This window comes from Micromys minutus (assembly GCF_963924665.1).
Source record: "Micromys minutus genome assembly, chromosome: 29".
Classification (NCBI taxonomy): Eukaryota; Metazoa; Chordata; class Mammalia; order Rodentia; family Muridae; genus Micromys; species Micromys minutus.
This window is the reverse complement of record NC_137964.1, coordinates 34,231,876-34,243,733: the sequence shown is the minus strand read 5'-3', so window position 1 is coordinate 34,243,733 and position 11,858 is coordinate 34,231,876. Positions and strand designations below refer to the sequence as shown.

The 11,858-nt window shown below is 51.0% G+C and overlaps 1 protein-coding gene across 2 annotated transcripts in view; it reads right to left on the bottom strand.

The window, feature by feature from the left end:
• Nucleotides 1–11,858, bottom strand: part of MYO18B (myosin XVIIIB) — a 199,813-nt gene that overhangs the window by 75,248 nt on the left and 112,707 nt on the right. For both annotated transcript variants that reach the window (XM_080940828.1, XM_080940829.1), the window contains exons 34-35: nucleotides 10,661–10,813; nucleotides 213–326 (exon numbers count right to left, since the gene is read on the bottom strand). In XM_080940828.1, coding sequence (XP_080796954.1) covers nucleotides 213–326; nucleotides 10,661–10,813 — 267 coding nt within the window. The remainder of the gene's footprint in view (nucleotides 1–212; nucleotides 327–10,660; nucleotides 10,814–11,858) is intronic.

Genomic DNA, 11,858 nt, shown 5'->3' with positions numbered 1-11,858 from the left:
ATTCAGTAGGTCCACAATAAGTTCTCTTATTCATCTTTGAGTAACCATAGTGGCTACAAGAGAAGCCTGTCCACGCCAGGTGACTCAGTAGGGTCTCAAGGGGGGCCCCCTAGACCCACCCTAAGCATCTTAGTTTCATACAAGGCTGTTTCCCCAACAGGCCAATGCAAGACCCTGAGCCTGTGCTTCTGGGGCTGAGGGAGGGTCGGTACCAGGCTCTTGCTCCGGGTCACACTCTCCAGTTCACTGTGCATGTTCTCCAGGTCCGCAGTCAGCACCTTCTGGGTCTTCAGGGCGTCCTCACACTTGGCCTCGCTCTGTTCCAGCTGTAGAGGACAAGCAGAAGGAAAGGGAGGTAGCTGCTTCTCTGACCTCCCCCCTCCCTCCCAGCCCTAGCCGGCTACCCCCCACACTGGTCTGTCAACACATGAGTACAGAGGGTTAGTACTTGAGGCAGCCTGGATCTGAGCCGTCTCAGTGCCCAGCCCTGTTCCACGACAGAGCTCTGAACTCTGCTGCAGCAGTGAGCTACTCCTTAGCCCCACTGAGCAGCACCTGAGGATGGCTACTTCCCACCTTCTTCCTGCTTGTCTGCCGGTAGCCAACAGTTACCTAAGCACTCCCCACCCCTGCCACGTGTGAGCAGTCCCGCTGAGAAACCTTTGTCAACACACAAACTCCATGTCCAGTGTGCATCTAACACTTCCCCTCGAGCCCTAGAGCCTCCAAATAGAATCCGCCCTCAGAAACACTCCAGATAGGAAACACCCAAAGAAGACACTCAAGACTCTACCTCACCCGAAGACACACAGCTCCAAGAAACAGAAGCAAGCCCAGAATTCCCCAGAGGCACATACTCTCACTTCAGAAATCTGAAGGGTTAAGGGTGTAGCCAGGGGGCTTCCACAGTTGTAATCCGGCACTGGGAGGCCGAGGCAGGAGGAGGGTGAGTTTCAGGTCAATCCTTTCTCCAAACAAACCAAGAAAGCAACAAACAACACCCCCCCCAAATAATCCTACCAATGTGAAATGAAAGAACTTGGTACTAAGAGACCAGAGAGGGGTAGGATCACTGACCAGGGCCTGTCTCCCCGAGGGAACGTGTAGCAAGCTGACCGTGTAAGAGGGTTCTGAGATTGTATTGTGTAAGTTACGGGTGGCATGCACACAAACTATGAGGAAGAACTTTTACTCTGAGCCCTGCCCTGCTCTGGGCATTTTCCAGTGTGGCTCATCTAACCTCGACCAAAGCTATTCCATCCTACCCGGTCGGAAGTAAGAGCTGGGTGACATACATGGCTGTCCTCACAGTCAACCGTGAGATCTGAACCCAAGCCTGAGCAGGCACCCAGTCTCCACCCATGTCTACAGACTACGTACTGAGAAACATGTCACCTCCCAAACGTGTGTGTCTGTGATTAACCTGACCTCACACCCAGCTGAGAGACAAGCCTATGGTTCTCCTGATAGGACCTGGGCACCAAGGACATGGAGTTGGTCAAAGGTGGCAAGAAGCCTTCTTCCCTTCGGTAGCTCAGATAAGCGAAGTCAGGATCCCCAGGTGCCAGGCAAGCTCAGCCCAGGAGGCACATTTGTAATGATTCAGTTGGAGCGTCCGGATGTAGCCTCAAGACATCCGAGGCACAGACCTTCCCAGGCAGGTCATTTTCTCAACTTCTTTCCTACTTGAGCTGAGCTACGTGGCTCGTGCTCAGAACCCTGAGGCTGGCAAGTAAATAAATCATAGACCCACACACAGCAGGGACTGGGAGAAAATCACAAAACTGGTGTGTGTGTGTATATGTGTGTGCATGCATGTAAGTATGTATGTATGTATCTGTATGTATATATTATATGTGTATATAGGTGTGTGTGTATATGTATGTGTGTGCCTGTATCTATACATATATGTATAGATATATGTATATGAGTATATGTGTGTACATGTGTGAGTGCATGTGTGTATGTATATGTGTATGTATCTGTTAGTGTGTGTATGTATATGTGTATATGTGTCTATGAGTGTGTGCATGTGTATATGTGTGTGTATGTATTTGTGAGTGTGTGTATGTGTATGTGCATGTATATGTATATGTGTGCAAGTGTGTGCATGTATGTGTGCCCATATGTGCATGTGTGTGTGTGTGCAAGCAAGCACACACACACACACATACATGCCTGTTTTTGCTGTTCTTGTGCACAGAAGGTGGAACCGACGTTTGTAGTGGTGTGACCGAGCTACAGGTTCCTACACAGGAGGGAGAACATTCTTCCTCTCACGGAGCTGGGGCGATAGGAATTTCCACACGCCCTCTGGTCCTGTGCAGCCACTGGGTACTGCTGGTGACTGCAGCAGATGAAAGTCTGTGTGTGTTTGTGGGGGGATTAGCCTACCCTGCTGTGGTATTTCATTGTAGGGGGAAGAGGGTGGCCTGTGGCCTGCTAAGGTCAGATTCAAGTTTCCAAATCTCCAGACCTACGTGTTCCTGGATTCCCCATACCCATGTGTGCACAATTCTTACTTACAGACCTCTTCCCCACCGTCTCAGCCCTCAATGTCTTCCCCTCCCCTCCGGCTCCCCCCATCCCTCCTCCGTCCCCTCCCCCTAGTCTCTCCACCAGCCCCTAGCATTCACAGGGGGGTGATTGAGATCCCCATCACATACACATCAACTGTAAGCCCAGGAATGGCTTTGCTTTCTTATGAGAAGCCATCTGCCTGCTTTAAATACACAGAGAAATGTTTTCTTTGGACTTACAGGGCTTCTAGACGAGTCAGCTAGACATATGGAGAGAGGTGGGACAGAAACGCTGTATTTCTGGGGAGAGCTTAGATCCTACGTTTCTGGATTTAGTCGAACAACTTGAGGGATTTTAAAATACAGACTAAAAAAAATGCCACAGGGGGTGGGGGACGATTCTGCCCGAGTTCTGCCCGAGTTTACTGGGCTAGACTGGTCATTTTCCAGGCTCAGCATGCCACCTCGCACGCTGGATGATGCCTTTGGTGTGAAGGTTTTCTGTAGAGGGTCACTCACAGTTCACACTGCAGACAGCCCCAACCACATGCAGCAAAAGCCTATTTAAAATGTCCACTGAGGTCTGGGCGGTGAGGGTGGGGGGATGTCTCAGTGGCTAGGAGCACTTGCTTGCTCTTCCAGAGGACTCAAGTTTGGTTCCTAGCATGTGGGAGAAGGGCCTGGGAAATGGGGAGAGAGTAGAGGTGGAGCCCACAGAATCCGGAGACCAGCATCAGGATCCAGATTTAACTCTTTTTGTGCAGGAAACAAGCTTATGCACTGTTTTTCAGCCAATTGGCTACACTTATGAATTCAAGGGCAAGTAGGACTCCTCTGCCCAAGAGCCTGTAGGGGAGGGGCTGACCTCATGGAGGAAGCAGCCACTGCCCAGCCTCAGGCCCTTCGTGTTGTCCCACAACTGTGCCGGAAGCCACATCAGATCACAGGGTGTGCAGTGGATCAGGACTCGGAGCAGCTGCAGTCTGTGGCTCCCTGTTCCACTTGTTTCCCCACCAGGTTCACTTCCACATCCCCTTCTCTAGCACTCATGACTCAGAACTGCCTAGAACTCCACCTCCAGGGGCTCCAGTGCCCTCTTCTGGTCACGAGGAGCACCTACACCCACTTCACACACCCCTCTACAGACACCTGTACGGATATAACCAAACATAAATTTAAAAGAAACGTCAAGCCTCTAGCGCTGTCTTTCAATGCGCTGTGGATGATAGACCCAAAATGTAAGTTCCAAGACTACATGGCGACCATCTTTGTTATTTGGGCCTCTACTAAATGTTCCGGAACTGTCCTGTTGCATGTGGAGACTACCATTCACTGGTGTGTCAGGAGTAGTGCTTTCATACTGGGTACTGAGCCCAGGGCCTCGGTCCACACTCAGCAAATGCTCACATACTCAGCTACATCCTCCGACCTCAATTCTTTCTTGTTTCGTTCAGCTCCCTGGAAACAGAAGACGTCTTCCACCTCCGTCTCAAGGATAGACAGGAAAGTGTTTGCTCCTGTGGCAAACGGAGCGCCCAGACTTATGATTTATGAGGATATTTAGGTGGCGATATTAAGTGTGAACATTCAACAGTAGAGATCAGCCTCCACCCACAGCTGCCGTGAAGCCAAAGAAACAAAAGCAACAACAACAACAACAAAAAAATCCCAAACCACAAAACCTTGATACCCAGTCTGTCCTGGTTTAGAAAACAGAAACTTGGTGTGCGTTTGTAAGCGGGGGATGGGGATGAGACAGGGTTTCACAACATGCACAGGTTGGACTTGAACTTGTAGAGATCCTCCAGCCTCAGCTCTCAAGGGCGGGAGCTGCCGTGGATGAAGGGTGCCCTGGATCAGATGAGCTGCTCTCAATTTCCACATTTTAAATTCTTTGTAGAGGGCAGAGCCCGGGCCATGCCCAGCACCGGGTAAACTGACTCTGGTGGCTCACACCTGGAATGGCAGCATTCAGAGACATAGGAGGGCAGGTCACAAATCAAGGTCATTCTTGTCATACCGCCCATCTGAAACTAGCCTGGGCTACGTGAAACTCAGTCTCAAAGAAATAATAATTTCAAAACAGAAAAATTGTGTGTGGGGGGTGATATGTATGTGTGTGTGCATGGTGAGTATGTGTGTGTAGTAGTCTGTTGCATGTATACATGCGTGTTAGATGTGTGTGGTATGTATGTGTGTATGGTGTGTGATGTGTGTTGTTTGTGCATGTGTGTGTTGTATGTAGTGTGTGTGGTATGTGTGGTGCACATATATATTTGGTATATGTGTGTAATTGCATGTATGTTGTATGTGCATGTGTGTTGTGTATATATGTGTGTGTGGTGTGTTGCATATGTGTACATGTGTGTATATTATATATTGTGTGGGTGCTTTGCATATGTATATGGTGTGTGTGTAGTGTGCATGTGTGTATGATATATATGTTGTGTACACATGTGGTATGTATTTGTAAGATATGTGTGTGCAAGTGGTGTATGTGCATGTGTGGTGTAAGTATGTGCCTGTTGGGCATGGTGCACACATTTAAGTGTCCTGGTACACATGCCACACACATGCATACAGAAGCCAGGGCAGGCCCTGGAGTGTTGTCTACCACCCTTCACTTTCGTGCCTGGAGACGGGGTGTCTCCCTGAACCGGAAGCTAACTGCTGTTAGGATCTGCCTGACTTCACTTCAGTACTGGAGGCACAGCACCCTCAGCCATGCATTTGTCACCGTGCTGAGGATATAAACACAGGTCGTACCGCTGAGCCATACTCTCTCAGCTCCTGTCTATCAGGTTTCACCCAATTCTTGTTCTGCAGCTCTCCCCACCTCGCCTCCTCCTCAGATAGGTCACAGGGTTCCCGCCTTCAGTGGGGAAGGCCGGGCAGACTTCGTGGTCACTGGGTAGCTGCTTCCTGTAAACACAGTTCCAAGCTCCTGCCCAGGCTTCCCAGAAACCACTGGGTTCCTATTCTTCTGGGACACAGAGGCACTGCACGGTGCCTGCTGGTGTAGAAAGGATGGATTCTCTGTTAGTGTCACCTTGGAATCTCAGGGCTGGGCTCCTTGTCTGGCCCCACCCGGATAAGCAGAGGCTGTCCTTTAAACAGAAAACTAGATTGTCCTGCCTGTGATGTAAAACCAGGGCCGCTGCCTTCACGCTCTGTTCATCACCGCCATGGAAGTGTCAATATTTGTGGGCGAGCAAACCTGTGACCACCGTGTTTCCACCCAATTACAACTGGCTCTTTATCTCCCCTGACAGGAGGTTAGGTTAATATTGAATCAATTCCCTCTAACACCATCCTTAAAGCAGAAAACAAAAGCTCTTCAAATAAAACCCCCAGTGAGGCCACTGTTCTGGGGCAGGGCTGGGGAGACGTGTCCCCCAGGTGCCTGCTCACACAAAGACTCCCATTGGAGCATCTTCTCAAAGCTTGTTAATTAGCCCTACTGCCTCATGGACGCGCAGGTGACACGTTGTGACAAATGCCCCAATTAAGGGCACTGGGGATGGATCCGGGGTCATCTGTCTTCTCTGATGGGAACCCCAGGCTGGTAGTTAATCACAGCTGGGAATCCTTGGTGAAGAAGGACAAGGCCTAATGGCTCAGTCACAGTCTCTGTGGGGGAGGGGAAGGGTTCACCAAACACTAGAGGTTCTGGAAGGATCTCGGGATGTGGCAGGCCAACCTGTGGACATCTGGAGTCCTGCCTGGGTTCAAACTCCTGTTCTCCTTCTTATAACCTCTGTGATTCTGGACAAACAGGATGCTTCTGTAGACAGTGAGATAGGGATGAGGGCAGGACATGGTGACCTTTCACCCCACCCATAGGAAGCATAGAGGGTGCCAAGAAAGGAAGGCCTGGTGTGCTGGCTGGTTTTGTGTCAGCTTGACACAAGCTGGAGTGATCACAGAGAAAGGAGCCTCAGCTGAGGAAATGCCTCCATGAGATCCAGCTGTGAAGCATTTTCTCAACTAGTGATCAAGGGGTGAGGGTCCAGTCCATTGTGGGCGGAGCCATCCATGGCCCAGCCCATTGTGGGTGGAGCCATCCCTGGCCCAGCCCATTGTGGGTGGAGCCATCCCTGGGCTGGTAGACCTGGGATCTATAAGAAAGCAGGCTGAGCAAGCCATGGGAAGCAAGCCAGTAAGTAACATCCCTCCATGGCCTCTGCATCAGCTCCTGCTTCCTGACCTGCTTGAGTTCCAGTCCTGACTTTCTTTGGTGATGAACAGCGATGTGGAAGTGTAAGCTGAATAAACCCTTTCCTCCCCAACTTGCTTCTTGGTCATGATGCTTGTGCAGGAATAGAAACCCTGACTAAGACACCTGGGGTCAGGATTAGGGGACAGACATTCCTCAGTCAAGGAGGGATCTGATAGTAGAAACTAGAGCCCTGCAGAGGCAGACTTCATGCAAAGTTGACCCGGTGGGAATTGACACGGGGGATGGCGGTTGGAAATACAGCTAGGATGATGCTGAGACCAGAGGAAAGAAGCTGCGTTCTGTACCCTGAAGGTTGGACTCAGTACAAAGGATGGTGGGAAACTGCTTGTAGCTCTTGCAGGCAGGCAACCAAGACTGTATTGAGATCTTCAAAATCTTTCTCCAAAGGGGAGGTGGCAGGCTGACTGTTGGTGCTGGGGCTCCGTCTGGGTCTGGGTGTCTGTCTGGGTGTCTGGGGTTTGGGGGTTAGGGTCTGGTTCTAGGTCAGGGTCTGGGGCTGGGTTTAAGGTTCTGTCTGGGCTGGTGCTAGAGCTTAGGCTGGGCTGGGACTGGTTCTGGAGCTGGTGTTTAGGCCAATGGAAGGGCACTTGTCTGGTATGCACAAAGTCCGAGGTCCCATCCCCAGCAGGAGAAGCCACCCCCACCTTCCACACCCCAAGTCAGGTGACAGACTGTCTGGACAAGACACAGAGCCAGCAGAGAGAGGATTCCTGGCAAGGAGAAACACAGGTGGCATTTGACAAGGTCAGGGAGAGCACAGGAAATGGATTGGATCTCTGCTGGAGGCAATGCCAGAGACCCACAATGTCAGCTTTGCTCTCACAGGCAGGATCAAGCAGGACTCTGAGCAAGAACTCAGTAAACAACAGAGTGTTCTGCGCAAAACCCACTCCCCACTTAGCAGAAGCCTGTCTCAGTTGTCCTGTGGGAAGGGAGGTCACAGTCGTGGATCAATGCGTAAACTAACAGATAACCAACCAGGAGCAGGTGCCAGCCCTGGTCTCACAGATGTCACAAGTGCAAATCCATCTCAGTTGTTGGGATGGCTTGCTTCCGGTTTAGTTTCGGTGAACACATCCCCGTGGGGGTTAATTAGCATGTTATAAGACATGGCACCCAGGAGCCAAACGCACAGCCCTCCCTGGTGGGCAATACAGGAAAACGGCGAGGGGGAGCTGCCAGCCATGGCTCTCTCTGACCTGCTGTGCCAGAGGGGTTTATTTTGGGGTGAGGCTCTTACGTTACAAGGTCTCATGTAGGCCAAGCTGGCCTCAAACTTGCTATGTAGCTAAGGATGTCCTTCTGCTTTCGTGTCCCAAGATCTGAGGAATGCATGTGGCACTGGGCTGGAAGCTATCCTCTCGGGGGTTCACACATGCTGGGACTCTAACAGCTGCCCCACCCCTGATCTTGGAGTTCTTAACCAAGGGAATTGTATGGATTCTGTGATCTGGGGCCCTTTGGGGGTCTGATGCCTTCTTGAGATAAGACACAGGTATCCTTGAAAGGCTGGGGCTAGCTCAGGGTCACCCAGGCAAGATTTGAACCTCCTGCCTATCTTCAAGCCTTAGGGGTTCTCAGGAAGAACATGAACCCCTGGTGTTGACTAACAGGGGTAGCTGACCCCATGGGGCGATGTTCTGTCTAAGGAAACCTTATCGTGGTTCTGGTGTATAAGAAGAAGCCAGCTCTGGCTGGGACAGGAACCCTGCCTTTAAACAAACAAATAAAAACCAGAAAGCAGATCATTTAGAACTGGGACTTAAGAACAAGAGGGAACAGAGGGAGAAAGCTCCAGAACCGTTATGATCTAGAACAACACTTGGCTCAGAGGGGCAGCCGTGTGCAAGGCTCTGAGGTCGAGCCTGGTCCGTATCAAGCACTTAGCACAGGTTAACAGGATCACAGCGGGTGAGCAGAGGGTCAAGAGCTCAGCATGGCTGGCACAGGCCAGCCATGTCTTGCTACATGCCCCTGGGTAAAATGCTCAGTCTGTCTCTTAGATCCTTGCTTCTCATGAGTGTGATGAGCTAAATACAGGAATAATCTACCTGCTTGGGCAGTAGCAAGGGTCATCTGAAATGACACACACCGTGTTCCGCCAGGTCTCACCAACTTGTCTCAGCAATTCAAAACAGGAGTCAGGCTCTGCTTGAAGTGTCCAGCGACTCCTTTCTTACCTTTCCCTGCTTTCTTCCTTTCCTCCAGGCATAGGTCTTGAATGTTGGTAGGAGACCCCTGTTTCCCTTCTTCCTTCCTCCCTCAGAGTCAGGAGACTGCATAGACCTGTGCCACTGCTTGGCTTCTCTTGGATACATATTCCACGGGGCTGGTGTCTCACCTGTCTTACAACCTTTCCTGCATCTCCATCCCATCGCACATAGTAGGCACCATATAAATACCCGGTAAGCAAACCCGTACTGGACACAGCAGCTACATGCAAGGTTGGCTTGCTCTCTCCTCCCACCTCTTCCCCTCGCCTGCACTGCCTGCCTCTGTCCCTGGGGCCTTCAGGCACAAGACAAATGCCAGACCCCCTCCCCTCAGCCAGGAGCTGCAGTGGCTCTGGTACTCCTCAGTGCTTTATCTAATTAGCTCCCGTCCTTGTATCTGACACACGTGTCAGGAGCCAAAGCAACTGCACCCTGACCTCTGGTCCAGGAGCTCCATTTCTACGGTGATTTCCATGACAACGGCAGCAGAGCGCCAAGGCTGTGGATCCCTTTGATGGGAGCCAGATGCAGAGAGAAGGAAAGAGGACTCTCAGAAGAATGGGGCCCTTTGATTCTGCTCAAGCAACCCCCATGAAAGGACTGTTTCCTGGGAACACACATATTAACCCTGTAGAGGGACTCAGGGATACTCTTCAGGGTGGTGGGAAGGGGGTACCCCAGGTTCCTTTGATAGAAAACTCACCTGGGGGTAGATGGGATTTATAGGCAGAGAGGCAGGAACAGGGGTGTGAGATCCTCACCCTGGGAGGACTGGGTGAATAGGAGGTGCTCGTTCCCCAGATAAGCCAAGAGATCAGGTCTCCCCACTCTCCTCCAACAAGCAGGAAGATTCAATGTGACAAGAGAGACCTCGGTTCTGCACTCAGAGTCAAACACGCCAGGTCCCAGCTCTGTCTCTCGCTGTGTTACTTAATCATACAAAATGTCCCTGTCTTTAAAATGGTATGGGGTGCTCCTCAGCCTCTCTGAAGCTCTCGTGCCACTGGCTCCAACATGCTCGTGAAGGGGTCACGAAGTCATCGAGTGTTCCTTCCTTAAACTTTCCCTCCGTCTCCCCCCCCCCCCGTCTCCTTTCTGGCCATGAGGAGAGCATCTCCACTCTGCTATGCCCTCTCTCCCATGATGCTCTGCTTCAGCACAGGCCCACAGGGATGGGGCCAAGTGATCACGGACTGAACCATTGGAACCCCCAAATAAGCCTCTGCTTATTGGCTAACACAAGGAACTGAGCCGTCCAGAGGTACCAGCTGGTAGATAATGCACACATAGAATTCAGTACATGGAGGAGGTGGGGAAGGGATTCCAGCCAGTGTCAGGTGGTAGCCCATGGGAAACCTTGACCCTCATCATAAGCATCTTAATAGACAGCCACAGCTATTCTTGATTCTTCCAGGAGCTGACTTAGCAATATTAGTTCAGCAACTATCTTCTATAGCCAGCCCCAAGAGTATCCATTCACTCACACACACTAGCCTCAGCCAGTTTGCCCCAGCCCTAACCTACTCATGCCCTCCAAAAAAGACACAATTGGCTCTACCCAACAGAAGTGAACACATCTTGCCCCTTGCCTCCCATTGCCAAGTAACTCCCTAGCCCACATCTCCTCTAGGGAAGCCTCGGGCTGTTTCCCAGAGGAGCCCCTCTCTCTGTGAGGGCACAGCACTCACCTGGCTGTGCACCTTATCCAGCTCTTCCTTGCTGATAGATGTCTTGCTGTCTTCAATGGTGGCCAGAAGAAGCTGAACATCAGACAACAGAGCGTGTGTCCTCCTGAGGTCTCTTCGGAGACGCTTTTCAACATCAAAGTCACGGTGGCCAATCTGGAAGCCAAAGAAGGGCTAGTTTAGGGCAGTAGCCAGAACCAAGGTTTAGTCTCATGGGCTTGATCTCGCCTCTTCCATGGCATGGTGGCCCATATCTTTAAAGCTGGAGCTTGTGAGGCCAAGGCAGAAGGACTCCTGGGGATTGAAGGTGAGCCTGGGCTACATTGTACCTCAAAACCTCAAAATAAAACAACAGAAAGATACTGTTTTCTCCAAGGCAAGAGGACTGCTGGGAATTGGAGGCCAGCCTGAGCTACAGTGTATCTCAAACTCTCAAAACAAAGCAACAGAAAGATACTGTTTTCTCCAAGGCAAGAGGACTGCTGGGAATTGGAGGCCAGCCTGGGCTACAGTGCATCTCAAACCCTCAAAACAAAATAACAGAAAGATACTGTTTTCCATGAGTCTCATCCACAAGATGGCATAACACCAATACTGGAATGCTACGAAACTAGATGCTGGCTCAGCCCCATGAGTGCTTAGCCTCATGCCTCGGGGTTGCCATAGGACTATGTACAAGACTCTACCAGCATCACTGTAACCTGGGCGGCCCAGCCCTTTTCTTTTGTCCTCTGCCTCAAGCTAAGAGCTTCCATGCCATGTGAGCTCCTGGTTGATACCCAGGCTATTTGGAAGGCACAAGGAGCCCCCTGCAGGGCTTACTGGAGATTTGATGATGCTTGGGGTTGGGGAGGGGCCTGCTGATCTACACAAAGACCCTCTCTGCTTCACCCCTTGTTATGATGCAGGTTGCTGTGAGGCCCACCATGACTCTCAGGAATCAGCAACTGTGTTCCTAATGAACAAAGCTTTTGATATATGAATCCTTTGCTGATTTAAAGGCAGCCCCGGGACCTGCTTTCTGTGTATGGAATTTTACCAAGATGTAGACAAACTCCTGCCTGTGGAATTCTGAATTTGCCAGGGAACAGCATATAGGAAGGTCACAAAGATGCCACATCCTGTCTTGGAGGTCCTGACTCCCAGAGGCCAATGGGATGTGTGCAGCCAAAGCACGGGATGAACAGAATCAGACTAGAAC